The sequence below is a fragment of the Garra rufa genome, chromosome 5 (assembly GCF_049309525.1).
Source record: "Garra rufa chromosome 5, GarRuf1.0, whole genome shotgun sequence".
Lineage (NCBI taxonomy): Eukaryota > Metazoa > Chordata > Actinopteri > Cypriniformes > Cyprinidae > Garra > Garra rufa.
Genome location: NC_133365.1, coordinates 43,483,521 through 43,502,733, shown reverse-complemented (window position 1 = coordinate 43,502,733; position 19,213 = coordinate 43,483,521). Strand labels below are relative to the sequence as shown.

Genomic DNA, 19,213 nt, shown 5'->3' with positions numbered 1-19,213 from the left:
AGGTAATTGAGAAGTTCGTATCAATGTTTTAGTGTTGAACATAATACTGGGATGTAGATATATTTTAATATGTAATTCTAAGCTACATGTATATAGTTTTAATAACGAAACTTGTGAAGTATGAAATAAATGGATGTTATGTATATTTAGGTAAAGTTAGATGTATTATTGTGTTTTTAAGGATTGTAATGCAATTTAAGGATTTTTTTTATATTTTAAGAATAATATTTTATTTTGAAACATGTGTCAATTTTAATAATTATTTTATTTGGAATAAGCAATATAAGAATTAACAATGTGATGTTTTTTGTTAATGGGGAAATGTGTATAGGTTATATGTTTTTTGTGTTTATTTAATCATAGGTAATTATGGAATTAAGTAGCCTATTTATGGAATAAAATGAATAAAGTAGGGTAGTAATTTTAATAATGATAAATAAATAACCAGTATATTACGTAGGCTATATAGCGTAGCCTATTTATATGGTTTTCTGTTTGATTTTTATATAGGTGTTTGACCTTTGCTTGAACTGGTCAGGTGCTGTCTGTCTGTCTGGAATGGTATATTGGTATGTCTGGTTTTGTATCAATTGTAGTTCTGATGGGGTATATAAGTGCTGAGAAGGCATAGTTTGTCATTTTTGCAAATTGAGACAGCTATCATGGCATCCGCGACAAAAAAACAGAAAACTGAACAGCTTGTTAGTGTCTGTGGATATATTCATAATGTGTCGGTTGTAAAAATAGCTGCAGTGAGAAAAAATAAGTATTTCAATGCGGTTCTTCAGGTCAGCCGAGAAACTTTCAACGATGTTGCCGTGTTTTCTGCTGAGAAGCGCAACCTGTTTTTACGAGCGCAAAATTGCAGAAGCCCAGTGAAGTTGAGCGATGTCGAAGTTCAACCTAGTAAGTGTGTTATTGAATGTTGTTAAATTGTGTATTCTGCTTATTGAAGTACTCATTTTTAATGATATTTGTTGTTTTCCTTATTTTCTCAGGCCGTTCTGGTGAAGGTGTCGATGTCCTGTGTGGAAAAGCAACAGGTGTGACTGTGATCCCTAATTTGACGTTCCCATACAAGCAACCTCCGTCTAAGTGTAAGCGGACCGTGGGAGACGTCAGAAAAATGTCTGCTCGTCAATATGTAAGTGTTTAATATTGATTTAAGTTTTAGTGTGTTATGCTAATTTGCGTACTGTTTTTATTAATGTAGTGTATTTGTTATTAATGTTTTTGTCAGGTTGGTGAGTTGACTGGGCGGATTGTACATTTGAGGACATCAACAGAGATGGTGGAGATCCAGGGCCGACAAGTTGAGACGCAGAGTGTGATGCTGCAGGATGCCAGTGGGACAATTCGAGTTCAGCTGTGGGAAAGTCAAGTGGGAGTCGTTTCCTTTGGCAAGACCTACAAGTTCACCCAGCTCAGCACGAGAGAGTTCCAAGGTGAACTGTTCATCACTACGACTCGGGAAACAACAGTTGAAGCAGTTTCACCTTTACCGGGACTTGGAGCAATGCCTCGCTGTGAGGTCAAGGAAGACCCTGTTGTTTCTGTCAGCGGTGAGGTGATTAGGGCGGAGGTTAACATTTCTCGAACCTGCGGGAACTGTAAAACTGCGCAGGTGGATTTTCAACCGAAGGCGAAGTTTCACAGATGCTGCAAGTGCAAGATGCTTCAGAAAACGGGGATGTATAAGCCAAGTGTCATCGCCAATGTTACCGTGTTAGGAGATATCGGAGAGATGAATGTGTCTGCAAACAATTCCGTCCTGCAGAAGTATTTGATTGACTGTGGACTTGGTCATCTGCTACAGGACGCCCAAGACGTAGAGGAGCATTTTTTAGACTGTGGTATACTGAATCTGGACATTCAAAATGATAATGTGGTTGCTATCGCCAACATTTCCAAGGAAAGTTGTACTTCTGAAGAATCCACGTCCGAGGTTGCCATGCCTGCGGCAGCTGAAGCGGAGGAGATGTCTGCTCCAAGTGAGTCTGAATTTCTTTGTGCAAGAAGGGAAGCTGAGCTTGTGTGTGCGGCAGCTGAAGCGGAGGAGATGTCTGCTACAAGTGAGTCTGAATTTCTTTGTGCAAGAAGGGAAGCTGAGCTTGTGTGTGCGGCAGCTGAAGCGGAGGAGATGTCTGCAGCAGGTGCATGCCAGTAGATGTATGTAATTATGCGCAATGTTACTTGAAGTTATGTTTGTTATGTTAAAGGACCAGTTGTTTATGGAAGTTGTTCGTTTAAATTATGTTCAAATGTTAATGTTAAATTCGTGAAAATGTTATTTCAATGTAAATTGTATTTAAATTCATGTTTTTTGGTTGTTTGCTGTTGTTTTGTAATTTACGTTGTGTAGCTTAGGTATATGTAAATATGTTTCTGTTGTTCGGTAATAATATTTGTTCATAATTTATCAATGTTAAATTTATTGTTTTAAATTCACATGTTGGTTGTTTTTTCATTGCCATGTTAATAAAGCATTGATAACTTTAATACAAAATTGTTTTGTGTGGTTGAGTTTCGAAAATGTAGGCTATTTCTATGTTTTTGATAGTTGTTACTTACAGCGCTTTTTTTAATTAAAATCGTTTTTAGTTTCACTTTAATGTGTAATGCATCGTCCATTTCATACAAAAGAAGTAATAATATGTTATTAAATGTAAAAATGCCTTTTTTTTAATGTGCAGTAAAACCTATTTATATTTTTGAAGTTTTAAATAGTTTTGAATGTTTTGTTTTTAGTATTTAATGTGTATTTTAAATATGACGTTTCATTAGATTATATGGTTGTGTGTTGGTATTTGTGGCGGCGTTTGTCATTAGATCTGAAGGTAGGACAAAAATAGAGTATTGAAAACTGTAGGCTACCTATTTTAAAGTTTCTGTAAAGAATAGTAGTCCTAAATTATTACTGAAATATATAGCGTTTATATTATATTTTTGTGAATTAATTGAGAGAGAAAAAGTTTTTTTGTGTAGTTTAAGTAGTCAATATTAAAAATGTAGTTTTAAGTTTAAAGCAGTTAGATCGTTTTTGAAGTTTCTGCTGTGTATTGAAATAGTTTTAGTAAAAACTTGTTTATGTTTGTTTGTCTTCCATGTGCTACCATTTGATGCAAGTTAAATGTGTTTTGTTAGTTAATGTATTTTGCATCTAGGCCTCACAAGGTGTTTTAATAGATTACACTGTTTTAAACGTTGTGTTTTTGCCTTCATTTTGTATACGTTAAAAAAGTTTTTGGGTAATAGGTTATAATGATCTAAAAATGTGAGCTTTGATTTGTGTTAGGTTACTATTGCTGGACATCAACTGATAATTTTTTTATAGAGATTTTATAATAATTTAATTCACTGCGTTGTAGAAGTCACGTACATTTGGCAGATCAAGTTCATGTATGTAAGTAACAATTTGTGTTTTTGTAAAGTACATTTTACAAAGTATATTATACAGAATTACTAAATATTTGAAAGGTTGTTTGTATTGTGGTATTAAAGTATGTAAAGTATTTCATATAATGTTAAGTTGTTACTTTAAGTACGTGGCTTCTTTTACATGTATTCACATGTGAAATAACAGTTGATGTTTTGTTTTGGTAAATATTAACTTGATCATACTGTCAATGTGTTTTTGTTTTAAGTATAAAAGTGAAGCAGGTGGAACTTTATAGTTTGGTATATTAATATGCTGAAATATTGGATCATTGGTTTGGTTGAGTATGCAGTTACAGGTAAAATGTTGTTGTTTTTTTGAGTCCATTTAAAACCGGGGTCGTCAACTTGCGGACCGCAAGATGCGTCCATGCGGACCGTGAAAGCTTTTGACATAATAAAAAAAAATGCCAAACGCTATTTGTAATAAATACATTTATATCAAGCACACTAGGGTCAGCGTTTGGCTGCAATCTTCCGTGCAGTGAGATCGGCAGACAGATGTAGCTTTCAGTGAGTGAAAAACGTTGATGGAATATGCATTATTTTGGGGTTACGTCGCAAAATATTGTAAATATATTTTTTTATACTGTATTTTTTATACATGTTTATATTTTAAACCACGACGGTGAGCCTATGGATATCACACAAGCAACGTGACAACTGTATTGGTTAAAGTGAAAGTGAAAAAAGGGCTTTCAGCATCTGATGTGCACATTCTCTAAGAGACAATGATATACGAATATACTTCATATGCTGATATTAATTTACTTCCCTAATATTTCTCTTGTGCACAATAAAAAGAAACGTAGGGTTGTTTTTGAAAGTCGGTTCTTGAAATAAAGCTCTTCATTTTTATTGATGACTGTAGTGTTATTAGGGGTTAAGAAAGTTTTAATTATGATTTCAGGTGGTCTTAAATGTGGGGACTGAAAGGCAAGAATTGCGATGAAACTTTATAAGGTCACCCATTGAATAAATATGAGCGCTGCGCGTTTCAAAGTCAGCTGCGGCGCTGTTTTGTGTATCATTCTGATAGCGCCTCCTGCTGGAAGAGAATGATCTGACATTTTTAATCAGCTCGTACGTCTACTGTTGTCAAAAGACCAATGAAAACAAATCAGTCCATGGTTTTAAACACCAAACACGTAGAGTTGTAAATGTTTTCTGATGGATCGACAAGATCATATACAAATTTAAACAATTAAGGCAATAAAATATATGTTTATTAGCCTAATATAATACTTGATTGACAATAATTGTTTAAATTAATATAAGAATTGATACTTTTGACTCTTGAAGGATGGAATGTGAATTTTATAATTTAAGAAATCTTTTTTGTTTTGTGAAATCTGGATCTCAATTGTAAATCATGCTTTTTACAGTCATTTTAATATTTATTTATTTATTAATTTAATTTTGTTCAGGTATTTAAAAAAGTATTTAAATGTGTAGAATTTAACATAAAATATGCTGCAGATACCCTGGTCTCGCAAAAAAAAAAAAACCATATTATATAATAAATTATACTTGTTCAAATGCAAATATAACATAAGTAAAATTAAATATTTACTTACAGACAAATTTTAGTGCATTGATCAATTGGTTTATTTATTTATTTTTTACTTATGGTTCGTTTAATTTACTTTGGATGAAACAGCTGTTCACATGGGTGTTGATAGCATGTTGATTGATTCAACATATATGTCTGACAGAATAACATTTTCAGTATGGATAATACAATAAATGTAGTCATGCACATATGTAAGTAGGTTGTAATGTAACGACAGATGGACATATATTTCACAGTAGGTACAGATATTTTTAAAGTAATTATACGTGTTATGGTATAATATAAATCCAAAAACACGTAAAAAGATATTCATTTTAAAATTTTAAATTAAATTATTGTTAATAAAAAAAAGTATGCTTAAAGTTTTGGATTTGTAATAACATTTTTTATTTTATGATGTATATATAATTTCATCCACTAGGGAGCATGCGCGTGATTTATTAACGTACTTCCGCTTTGCCAGGAAACGACACCATTTTGTGTGGAGGTGAAAAGGTAAGCATGTGCTTGCGATTCTCTCTTTGTAATCTCAATCATACGTTCATTGATATTAGTCATCCATGATAGTTTGAAAGAAGTTGAAGTGGTTTTTCTTCTATTTGTTATGGTTATGGGTGTATTTTGTGAATAAATATTGGAAACATAACGTTTTATTTCATAACTAGATTCGTATAGTTTACTTCGTTATATATGAATTAAAATATGAAATAATTATCCATTTCTTGTTAAATCATGTTATTAATGTAATTAATTCTTTGTATTGAGATGTTTGGAAGGTAATTAATGCCTTGTTAGTCAATTAGCTGCCTTGTTAAGTTATTAGGGAACTGATGAGGGAGTCGGCCATTTTAAGGGAAGTGCACTGGAACGTTCGCTCCCTGAAAACTCTGACAATGCACCACAAAAACTAGGAGCATGGTTGTTAATTACCATGATTAATACTTTGTGGTAAGTAAGGAGGTACTAGGGCCTGTCTTTGTGTACGCGATATATTTATTTACGACGTCGGCAGGTAGAGAGGAGATTGACACGCTCCCTTAGTGTTGTCAATAAATTAGTCGTGTTGTGTTGATGATTAAAACTTTAGTGTTAGGTATGTTACTGTATTGTGTGTGTGTGTGTGTGTGTGTGTGTGTGTGTGTGTGTGTGTGTGTGTGTGTGTGTGTGTGTGTGTGTGTGATGATTATGATCATGTTTCGTCATTTAGTAAGCCTGAATAGGTGATCGGTTCGTGTGGTAGTAAAGTAATTCATAATGATACGTTCATGAGCAGAAAACAATATTTATTTAATGTTCTTACAAAATGAGGGGGAAATGAAATGCTGTATGTTGTCTGTCAGCATGTTGGTACTCTTGTGTTTCGTCAGCATTTTGTGATATGTAGTTTGACAGCTGGGTTGTCTGTTGGACATAGCAATAGTAGGTAATGATTGGGAGTTTATACAGTATCTATTGTAATGTTTATATATAAATATATATTTGTAATGTATTGATAAATTTATTATTTTTTATTGTTGATTTTGTACTAGTACCATGAATGAGACAGAAGTGATGTACTTGGATACTTTTTAGTTTATTTGGTTCATATTTGTATAATTATAGTTTGTGTGTATATAACGGAATTTCTAGTAATTAAGTTTTGTTAAAAAGGAAAAATTCTATTTTATAATTGTCAATGCTGGAAAAAGCTTTGAAATGTAGTTTGAAGTTTATATTTGTTTTTGTCACTTGTGTTTTAATTGTTTTATTTTGGTTTTTCCACAGTTTTGGAGAAGATTTGAGAAGAAATCTGATTTGAGGTAAGGTGTTTAGTAAGTCTTTATTTTAATGTTCACTTTTAAACATTCTGTTGACAATAAGTAATGTTGCGCCAAGGTTATTTTCGTAAACGAAAACTAAAACTAAGACGAAAACTATTGATCAAAAAACATTTTTGTAAACTGAAATAAAATAAAAATGTCAAAATAAATGAAAAAGTAGAAGAAAACGAAACTAACAACTTTTATTGAAAAACTAACTGAAATAAAATAATAATTATCAAAAATAAATAATCGTTTTTGTAATCATTATGTTCTCACCCCATGGCGGAAAAATAAAGACTGCGACATGAACAGCACCAGAATTAAATCTAGGCTACTGCATCAGTTTTTATTGATGTATTTTATGTAACACAAGCGATCAAATCATCATGTTTATGTAAAAAAATAACTGCTTCACAAACAGTCTTTTCAAATACCCAGTCGTTAATATTATCACAGCAATATTCTGATTAAAGGTCATAGTTTGGATATAAACACTGATGTGATGTCTATTTTTTGAAAGTACGCTTCAAGTAATGTTTGTCGATTGCCTTGTTTCACCACTAGATGGAAACAACTGTTAAACAATGTATTTGTCATTGACTACTAGAGATTGATTCAAAAACGCAGGTTCATCCAGTTATGTTTTTGTGAGCAAATCATTTTTTCATTCAAACCACTTTTTCATAAATTTAATATAAAAAGTTGGTGTATTAAATATATTCTATTTTAAATATTATGTATTAAATGATTAATAATTCATTCAAATGAATTAATCACTTTTTAATAGACTGAAGCAATTAATATTTTGTCTCACATTATTTTGCTTAGTTTAGAATTGCTAGGAAATTGTGATCTCTATTTAATGTCTAAAAAACTGAAACTAAACTATATAAAAACTAAATAGAAATGTGTTCACAAAATAGAAACTAAACTAAAACTAACAAAATTGTTAATGAAACTAATAAAAACTAAACTAAGTTTTATGGCAAATTTAAAAACTATACTAAAATAAAACGAATTTAAAAAAGCTGAACTAAATTAACCTTGGACTACATGTCAAGTAAGTCTCAATAGAGGATCAGTAGACTGTCTGATTAATATCTGCTGTTTATTGTGAAGCCATCTGAACAGACAATCTACTAACTGCAGCTTACAAGAACATGTCAACTTATTCCTACCTTGATCGATCAGTCTACTAATACTGTACTAACACTGTACTGAGAGTCAGCAGGCATGTAAGTGCAGTGTTATTTATAGTCAAAAGACCATCAAAAACAGTGAAACCAGACGTTTTTATTTCTTAATACTGCAGTATAGTGCAGTGCTGTTAAAGTCATTTTAGGTTGACGCCTAAATCACAGAAAATGTCATGTTATGCAGGCCAAACTATTTTTTGTTGAAGTATAATATCTTTGAAATCATTTGCTTGCAATTACTATGTTTTAACCAAACAATGTGTAACACAAATATAGTAAAACTTTTTTCAAACATGATGCTTATGTTAGGGATGTAATGCAAAATGTAAAAATTGATAGTGAAAATTACTATATTTTTTATAGTGTTTATAAAATAGCATGTTGGTTGGTAATGTTTTAATAAATTACACTAAAGTTGTCATTAGGTGGCAGTAAATGGCCTTCTAAATTAGTGATCCATTGACTAATTCTTTAAAAAGAATTATTCAAAACAGCTGTTAGAAATTTGTTAGACATCAAGGTAGTGATTTAAGAATGGGCTATTAATTCCAATATTTATTTATTTGTTTTGATTCAGTGAGAAAATACACTGTTAAATTTGGAGTACAAGTTCAAAGTATAGGTCACCTGGCCAGAAGTCTCTTTCACTTCTTGGAGAAAGGGGTTTATGTCAGTTTATTAAGTCATGCAGTTTATACCAGGCATTTACTGTATGACATGCTATTGTAATTTTGGAAAACAAAATGTACCTGTTTGCATTGAAGTTTGAGCTTTGTGACTCTGCAGAGGTTTATGCTCATACAGGTACAGTACATTACACACTAAAACTAGTTAAGAAGTTGAAATCTTACTAGATGACCTGTTTAAGAAGACTACATGGAAAAAAACAGATTGTTTGTTTAAGAATGTTCAATCTGAATGCCTTTGTGTGTATTCACTGACGCACAAATGTATGTGTAGTCATTATATTATTTGCATTTTATATAATTTACATATTCATAGTATACATGTATTTAATGTCTAAATTATTAGGATTTGGTTTTGTAAATGAAAACATTTTATACTTGTTTTATTACGGTTTATAATACAGTTTAAGATGGGATAAAATTATTTGAAATGTGAAGAAGGTATGGTATATTACTTTTTTACAGGTATAAAGCAATAAATAAAGTGAGATGTAAGTCCATAATTCCAGTGCTAGTTATCATTCCAAATAACTATAGCAATCTAACTGGTTGGACAATGTTTGTTTTAGTTAATCAATTGCTGATTATTTACTTTACTGTAATTCCATTATTTTCAGTATATTTTTTTCTATTACATATATTTGTAATTATGTTGTTCGGGTATTATCATCAGCTGATGTGAAGTTATTTAATTGTGTCATTAAGAGTTTTACAATAAAATTAATTAAATGCTTACATTAATTTGATGTTTGCATACATAAACATAAGTGGAATATCTCAAAATGGGATTCAATATAATTAAGTATTTGTAATGTGAAATAACAGTTGATGTTTTTAAATTTTTGTTTGTATTGTATTGCTGTATTATGATGCAGTAATTTGTCATTTAATTTATATTTGTATGTTTTGTGTGTATTTATAGATGCCTCGGACGAAGCATTCTCTGCGCTCCCAGGCTGCCAAGAAGAGGGTAGCTGACCGGATGAGTGCTGATCCAGCAGAGGGCCTGTCCCCTCTTAAAAAAATGGCAGGAATATTGGAACGTTGTGTGCATCACAACGTGCTGTTTGACAATTCCTGCAAACAATCTGATCTTGACAATTCCTGCAAACTATCTGATCTTGACAATTCCTGCAAACAATCTGATCTTGACAATTCCTGCAAACAATCTGATTTTGATTTACCTTTGAATACTCCTGACAAACCATTGAATACCTCTGACAAACCATTGAATACCTCTGACAAACCTTTGAATACTCCTGACAAACCTTTGAAAACAACTCTACCTGAATCTTCCTGTTTGCCTCTCTCTACTGCTAAACATGCTAACATAACTACGAATGCTGTTTCTAATTTATCTCCACAGACATCATACATCAGAGGCTCTTTCCATCAAGGAGATTACCGTTTTGGCCGGAATATGGGAAGGCAATGTGGTGCAAATAGTTTAACTGCAATTCTGATGGGTAAGATGAAAAGTGTGTTGCAGTGGACGAGAAGTGACCTGAATGCTGTTCTGATCCATGGAGATGACCTGTACAGTGCCATGAGAGATGCAGGGATAATCGGCGATCCTGAATACGGCTTCATACGTGTTGATGAGCTGCCACACACACACATGCTAAAAAACTCTCTGTTTTCAATAAACTATGGTGAAACATTCACTGGCTTGTTTGGTGTCACTAAATATGAAAAAGGATTTGAACAGTATGCTATGTCGTTTGATGAAGCAGTAAATCGAGCATTTCAGAGGTTTGATGCATGTTTGGTAAATATTAAGCTAGCCATATGTGCCGTTGTCAGAGAAGGATCTTGGTATGCAGTGATTGATCCGCATTCACGACGCAGTGATGGAAGATGTGTAGACAATGGTAAGAGTCTAGTGGCGTACTATTCGAGCATGAAATCTCTGCTTACTCATTTCAGGAAGCTTGGTGTGTCCAAGGATGCACGTTATCATGAATTCGAGGTAACTGGAGTACAGGCAGTTATTGACACAAACGGTCAGCAAGGCAAGTTCTGTCCACAGACCCAGAAAACTGTTAAAGCAGTAAACAAGAGTGAAGGTGAGAAGTCAGAAATGAAAGATGATGTTGGCTGCAGTCAATCTCTGAGTGATTCCATAAACACAGGTAAAATATCTGTGAATGAACCATGTGTGGAGCAGAAAACAGAAACACAACATTATCACCCAACTAATGAAAATGGAGGTGAAGTTGAATTTAACAAACAAACTGCTAGTGTTTCTTTGCCATTTTGTCCGTTAACACTACAGCAACAAAATAATGTTTGCTCAAAGCTGAACATTGTAAACATTGCAAAAGAACAAAACAACACAACTGAGATTATTGAAATGTCTGAGCCTTGTGAAACTAGAGATATTACTGCAGATAGTAACTGCTTCTACAGATCTGTTGCTTATGCTGTAAGTGGAAGTGAACAAGAACACCGAAAAGTGAGACGAGCTGTAGTTACACACATGCTGCAGAATGAAGCAAAGTATACTCAGTATCTCAGAGAAGGATACAGTTCTGTACCAGAGTACATTGCCACATCAAGAATGAAATTCCTTGGAAATTGGGCAACGGAGTTGGAAATACAAGCAGCCAGTGATTTAATTGGTGCAGACATATTTACATACAGTCAGGAGAAATGGTTTAAATTTTCATCTTCCAACAGACATGGCTGTCAAGACGGAGGCATATATTTGAAACATGTCAATAGCCGCTATTTTCAAGTTATCGTATGTGGAAAAAATAATGACAGTGTCTGCTCTTCATTTTGTAGAGCCCCATTGCAAGATTTCTTGTCTGATGTAACATCAAATGTGTCTTCAAACTCATGTGAGGATTATAAAAAGAAAGTTCAATCTAACTGTAGTCCTGAGTTCAGAGAAAAAGAAAAAATGAAAGCAAAGAGAAGACGTAATGAGGATGAATCTTACATGGCAATAATGAAATCAATAATGAAACCCAGCACTGAAAAACACAAGAAAAGTAAACAGCATAAAAAAAAAGTAAAGACATCTAAATTTGATGTGTCCTTGACTACAAATAATCATCCATTTGAGTTAACTGATGTCGATGCAAATATGATCGACACAAACAGTCAGCAGGCCAACTCATCCTGTCCAATGATGATTCAGAAAAATGTTCAAGCAGTAAAAGAGAGTGAAGCTGAGCAGTCAGAAATGGAAGTGGATGTTGGTTGCAGTCAATCTTTGGGTGATTTCATAAATGCAGATAAAATGTGTGTGAATGAAATGTGTGCAGAACAGAAAACAGAAACATCATCTTTATACCCATCTAATGAAAATGCAGATGATGTTGAAATTATTTCACAAACTACCAGTGTCCCTTTGCTGTTTAATCCATTAACAGTACAGCAACAAAAGAGTGTTTGCTTAAAGCTGAACATTGTACACATTGTAAAAGAGCAGAATAATAAAACTGAAATTGTTGAAATGGCTGAGCCTTGTGAAACAAAGGATATTGTTGGTGATGGTAACTGCTTCTTCAGATCTGTTGCTTATGCTGTAAGTGGAAGTGAACAAGAACACCGAAAAGTGAGACGAGCTGTAGTTACACACATACTGCAGAATGAAGCAAAGTATACTCAGTATCTCAGACAAGGATACAGTTCTGTACCAGAGTACATTGCCACATCAAGAATGAAATTTGTTGGAACTTGGGCGACAGAGATGGAAATACAAGCAGCCAGTGATTTAATTGGTGCAGACATATTTACATACACTCAAGAGAAATGGCTTAAATATTCATCTTCAAACATAACCTCTAATAGACACAGCTGTCAAAACAATGGGATTTATTTGAAACATGTGAATAACTGTCATTATGAAGCTGTTTTATCTGTAAAGAGGAAGACTGCTATCTCTGAGTCCTTTTGTAAATCACTATTTCAGGATTCAATGTTTCATCCATCATTAAAAACTAGCTCAGACCCATGCAAGCTTTATAGAGAGAAAGTGCAATACAACAGTAATCCTGACTTAAAACAGGAAAAAATAATTAAATCAAAAAAGCGTTATTATGAGGATGAAAAGTACAAAGAGTCAATAAAGAAACGTAGCAAAGTAAATTATAAGACCAATGAACATTTCAAAGAAAAAGTAAAGAATTATAGCAGGGATAAATATAAAGAAAAAGAATCACATAGAGAGTCTGTAAAACAGTACAGTACAGAGAAATATAAAGAAAATGAACCACATAGAGAGTTTGTCAAACAGTACAGTGTGCAAAAATATCATAATAATGAAATACATAAAAACATGGTGATAAATTACAACATACAAAAATATAAAAGTGATATTAATTTTGCTAAAACTATTAAAATGAGAAATGTTCTAAAACAATGTGAAGTAGGCCTCAAAAGAAATGACATAGATTATGTAATTGAAGAGTTTAAACAAAAAATATCTTCAGGCCCTGAATATGTTTGTGCAGTCTGCCATCGTTGTTGCTTCAAAACGCAGGTCAAACATTGCAATAAAAATAAATATTTTCAGAAATCAACTGAAGTTGGCTGTATTGCAGAAAAATGTATAACACTGAATTATCTTCATAAATGTAACAAACACTGTAGTCAAGATTGTGTATATAAAAATAGCCCTGCTGAATCTCTATGGATTTGCCACACATGTGACAGAAAAGTTTGTGAAGGTAAAATGCCTGCTGAAAGTGTTGCAAACAATCTTGCTCTGGATCCTATTCCATCTGAACTGAACTGTTTAAACTCTCTTGAGCAACATTTAATAGCAAAGAATATTCCATTCATGAAAATGCTGGCTCTACCACGAGGAGGACAGAATGGAGTTCATGGACCTGTGACTTGTGTCCCATCTAATGTTACAGAAGTGGTGAATCTTTTACCAAGAGCTGAAAATGATGATTCGATGATTCGTGTAAAGCTTAAGAGAAAACTGACATATAAAGGCCACTATGACTATAAATTTGTGCACACTGAGAAAATAAAAACAGCTTTGGCATACTTGAAACAAAATAACACATTTTATACAGATGTGGAGTTTAATGAGAGTTGGACTAATCCTCTGAGTAAAATAGAAGAAGAGATCAATGATAATACTAACAATGAGCCTGATTTAGACATTTGTCAGGATATGTCTGTTGATAATGAACAAAATACTGAAAAAGAAGATGAGATCAGTGATGAAACACTTCATGATCGGCAGCAGCATGGTTTGTTTATGGATACATGTTTACAGCCAGTGGACATTGCACAAGAAGTTTTAGATCAGCATTTTGATGGCATTATGTCAGTCGCACCAGCAGAAGGCAATAATCCAGTGAGAATGTTAATGGATGAAACTAATGAAGCCAAATGTTTTCCAGTTCTCTTCCCAAAAGGAACAGGCACATTTCATGATTCACGACCTGAAAAATTAACATTGTCTAGGTATTTAAACAATAGAATTTTAAATGCAGATGGACGTTTTGCCCAAAACATTGATTACATCTTTTATGGACAATATTTGTCTGAGCTCAATCAAGTTATCTCTAATGTATCTATTGCTTTGAGGAAAGGCTATGATGTAAACAATGACACAAAAATTACATCAGAAATGCTGACAAACAAAGATTCACTTCAGAGGATTTTAAATTATGATGAGGGTTATAAATTTTTAAAGCCAGTCAGAGGCAGTCCTGTTTTTTGGCAATCTGTTCAAAAAGATTTGTTTGCAATGGTGAGGCAACTTGGGCTCCCAACATGGTTTTGCTCATTTTCATCAGCTGACTTGCGATGGCCAGAGTTAATGCAGTCTATTGTGAAACAAGAGGGTTGTCAAACTCCTATTGATGAACTGGACTGGTCTGATAGATGTGGGATGCTGAAACGAAACCCAGTAATTGCTGCTAGAATGTTTGATCATCGATTCCATTGTTTCCTGAAAGATGTGATTATGTCACCAGCTCAACCCATTGGAAAAGTCATAGATTATTTCTATCGAATTGAATTTCAACAACGTGGATCACCTCACACACATTGTCTCTTTTGGGTTGAAAATGCACCTCAAGTGGACAGAGATGACGATGATGAAGTTGTAGCATTTGTTGATCAGTATGTAACCTGTGAAATGCCATCTGAACAGCAACAAGAAATGCATGAAATTGTGAGCAGTGTACAACAACACAGCAAAAGACATGCAAAAACATGTAAAAAGAAAGGCACTGCATGTAGATTCAACTTTCCACGTCCACCCAGCAAAAATACTTTCATTACAAGAAACAATCAAATAGATGACAATGAAAATGCAACAGATGATAAAACTAAAGACAAAAATGCAAATACCTCTAAGGCGATATCAAAAGAATTAGCTGAAACTATAATGAAAAAAGTAAGAGAATGTTTGCTGAACAGTGATGCTGTCTTTGACTCTGTTGACTCTATGTTTGCATCTATTGGTATAAATCAAGAAATATTTGAATGTGCTTATAACAAAATGTCAAAGAAAACTAATGTTGTGTTGAAGAGAAAGCCAACTGATATTTGGGTGAATCAGTACAATAAAGACCTTTTGAGATGCTGGAACGCAAACATGGACATACAGTTTGTTGTTGATGCTTATTCTTGCATTGTGTATATCATTTCCTACATTTCCAAAGCAGAAAGAGAAATGGGATTGCTGTTGGCAAATGCTCAAAAAGAAGCACACAAGGAAAACAACATGGATGCAAAACAAGCTTTAAGAAAACTTGGAAGTGTTTTTCTACATAATAGAGAGGTGTCAGCTCAAGAGAGTGTTTATCGTTTGACCAACATGAAATTAAAAGAAGGATCAAGGAAAGTGGTTTTTATTCCAACTGGAAATAATACAATAAAAATGAGCTTACCCTTAAACACTATAAATAAAATAGCTGACAATGGAGACATTGATAATGATGATATATGGATGAAAAGCATCACAGACCGATACAGGGCTCGTCCAAAAACAGAGGAATTTACAGGAATGTGTTTAGCTACATTTGCATCACAATACAGAGTTCTGTCTAAATCTGAAAACTCATGCTCAGACAGAGTCAAGCTGGAAAATGACATGGGGTTTGTGAGAAAAAGAACTCGCACAGACTTTGCAGTTGTAAGATATGCTCGTTTTTCACCTACTAAAAATCCTGAAAATTATTATCAAAGTATTTTGGAATTATTTTTGCCTCATTTTTTCCAAAGTCAACTGAAACCACCAAATTTCATTTCCTATAGGGATTTTTATGAGACTGGATTTGTAACAATGCATAATGATGAGCTTCAGTCAGTGACTATCATAGTAGACACAAATAGGGCAAAATTTGAAAAAGAAGCAGAAAACATTCAAAGAGCTCAAGATGACTTGGAACAACATGGACCAATGGAAGATGCTTGGGCCCAAATCTGTCCAGAAGCAGAACTTGAGCGTTTAGAATGTCTGGATAGTAGAAAAGATCAGCCAATAGAAACAGAGGAAGGTGATGATGTCATACCTGATCTATTACCAAATGTCACATTAGAAAATAATCCATCTGCTATGACAAAGAAAGATGCGATGGTTTTGCTGCGCTCTTTAAATGACAAACAGTCACATATATTTTATAAAGTGCGGCAGTGGTGTCTAGGAAAAGTGCAAGGTGAAAACCCAGATCCATTTCATGTGTTCATATCAGGCCCTGGAGGAGTTGGAAAGTCAGTATTGATTAAAGCAATCTATTATGAAACCTCTCGTATTCTTTCAAAGTTATCTGAAAACCCAGATGAGACCCATGTGCTCTTAACTGCTCCAACAGGTGTGAGCGCCTTCAATATAGACGCAATGACTGTACATTCAGCTCTCTGTATTGGAATCAATGCTACATTACCATATCAGCCACTTGGAGATGAAAAAATTAATTCTTTGAGAACCAAATTCGGAAAACTGCAAATATTAATAATAGATGAAATTTCAATGGTTGATCATAAACTTCTGGCATATATTCATGGTAGATTGAGACAAATCAAACAAACAGGAGATTATTCTGCATTTGGAAAAGTCTCAATAATAGCAGTTGGAGATTTTTATCAACTTTCTCCCGTGAAAGGAAAACCGCTTTATACTGAACCAGTGAACAGTGTGAATCTTTGGGAAACAAACTTTAGTTTTATTGAACTTACAGAGATTATGAGGCAGAAGGACAAAGAATTTGCTGAATTACTAAACCGTTTAAGGAAACGTAAGAAAGATGAACCAATGCTTGAACGTGACATTACTATGCTTAAAAAATGTGAAACAGGTGATGGTGATGATAGTACAGATATCCACATTTATGCAACCAACCGGGAAGTTGATGCCCACAACATACATATGCTGCATAAATTATGTTCTGACATAGTTACTGTGAAAGCACAAGACTTTGAGAGAAATGCTAAAACTGGCCGAATGGAAGAGAAAGATGGCCATCATTACAGAGTTCATAACAGCTGTTTAGAAAAATCTCTTGAATTAGCAGTTGATGCTCGAATAATGCTACTGAAAAATATCAATGTTTCAGATGGTCTTGTGAATGGTATTTGTGGGACAATTAAAGAATTGTTTTATGATGATAATGAAATATTTCCATCAAAAATATATATTGAATTTGACAAAGAACAAGTTGGTAAAGAAGCAAGAGCCAAGAATCCATGTTTAAAACCTGGATTGGAGAAAGCAACACCAATTGAACCTGAGGAAGAGAAAGTAACAAGCAGTGGTGATGTCCGAAGACAATTTCCTATTAGATTAGCTTGGGCTTGCACAGTTCATAAAGTACAAGGCCTAACAGTGGACAAAGCTGTTGTTTCAATGAAAAAGATATTTGCTCCAGGACAAGCATATGTAGCATTAAGTCGGGTGACTTCTCTTGATGGACTCATAATAGAAGACTTCAAAGAAAAAGCAATTTTTGCCAAAGATAACATTGAGCAAGCACTACAGAGTATGCCTCCATTCATTGTTCCATGTGAAACAACAGAAACTTTCACATACAAAATGATGTTACACAATGTTGAAGGGTTAATCCCACATATATTAGACATTCGCCAAGATAAGAGATATTTTGAAGCAGATATGATATGTGTAACAGAGACCTGGTTAAAACCAGACTATGTGGAGAATGCTGTTAGCCTTGACGGGTACTATTTCCATGACAAATCACGTAGTGATGCATATGACACAAGTCACGATGTTTTTGCTAAACTAAAGGAGGAAAATCATGGTGGTGTTGGTATATATCAGAAGGAAAAAGTAACTTTATGTGATTTACCGTGTATTAATATTGAATGTGTAATGTGCAGGATAGAACAACTTAACACAACTATTGCAGTTGTATACAGACCTCCATCTTATAGCATGCCATTATTTAGAGAGAACTTGATTATCCTAATTAATGAAATGAACTCTTTAGCAGGTGGTAAAATAATTCTAGGAGATTTCAATGAAAACCTTTTCAATAAATCAAGTGTTCATGATGTCATGCAGCATTTTGGTTTCACACAAATTGTTGAAAAAGCAACCACTGAAAACGGCACATTAATTGATCATGTGTATGTAAAAGATATTGACTTGGATCAAATACACATTGATATCATGCCCACATACTTTAGCTGTCATGAATGCATTGTGCTGAAATGGTTATTGTAATAAAATCGTCCAGCATTATGGGGGGTGGGGGATACAGAGGTGGACTTTAAATGTGGACGGCCTCTGTGGGAATATATGCTGCCTTCACGTGCTATTGGAATCAGTGGCATGCACAGGAGTAAGGGGTGGGACTGAAGGCATAGGGGTAAAATCTGATGGAAACATTATTTTAACCGCTCTCAGCCCAGTCTCTCTCTCACCCCTGCCTCTTAAATTCCAAATACAAATATGTCTTTTTAGTATTATCAATCTTTACGTCTACTGTGAACATGATTTCAATAAAGTGGGACTTCATTTAATCTTTTTGTCCTGCCCATCCATACTAAATTTATAATAATGCAATTGTGTTTTTGGTAATGTTGATTACCACTTCAATTTGATCTTAGTTTCAACTGAGGGAGACTTAATTTCATTTTGTCCCTGCTATTGCCGTTTGAAATGATTATGAAAAATGCCCTTTCAGTAATATTAATTAAAACTCCAATTCAAACAAGATTTCAAACAATAAAAAACTTTTTGAGCCATTTTTACAAAGTTTGTGCATGCCACTGATGAAAATGTTCTATTTTGAAGTTTTACCTAAACATGAAATTATATAAACATTTTTAAGTAACACACAATATGATTTCTTCAATATATACTCCAGAATCACCTTTATTTCGTTATAAAGTGCTTAACATAATGCAATTTGTGTCAAAGCAGGTTTGTTAATACTGCAAGAGAACAGTAAAAATATTTATAGTTTCACAGAAAACTGAATTCAACTTTCAAGAATTAACCTGCCCTCTAAAAATGTTTGTCTTTTTTTGCACAGCAAAACACCTGAACAAAACAAATTCGTAATTATGATTTTGAGAAAT

At 33.7% G+C, this 19,213-nt stretch overlaps 1 protein-coding gene across 1 annotated transcript; it reads left to right on the top strand.

Moving 5' to 3' along the window:
* Positions 1–10,238: 10,238 nt before the first annotated feature.
* Positions 10,239–18,353, top strand: LOC141334871 (uncharacterized). Its single transcript, XM_073840094.1, has 2 exons — positions 10,239–10,824; positions 13,564–18,353. The coding sequence occupies exons 1-2, from the start codon at positions 10,239–10,241 to the stop codon at positions 18,351–18,353; spliced, it is 5,376 nt and encodes a 1,791-aa protein (XP_073696195.1).
* The last annotated feature ends 860 nt before the right edge of the window (positions 18,354–19,213 follow it).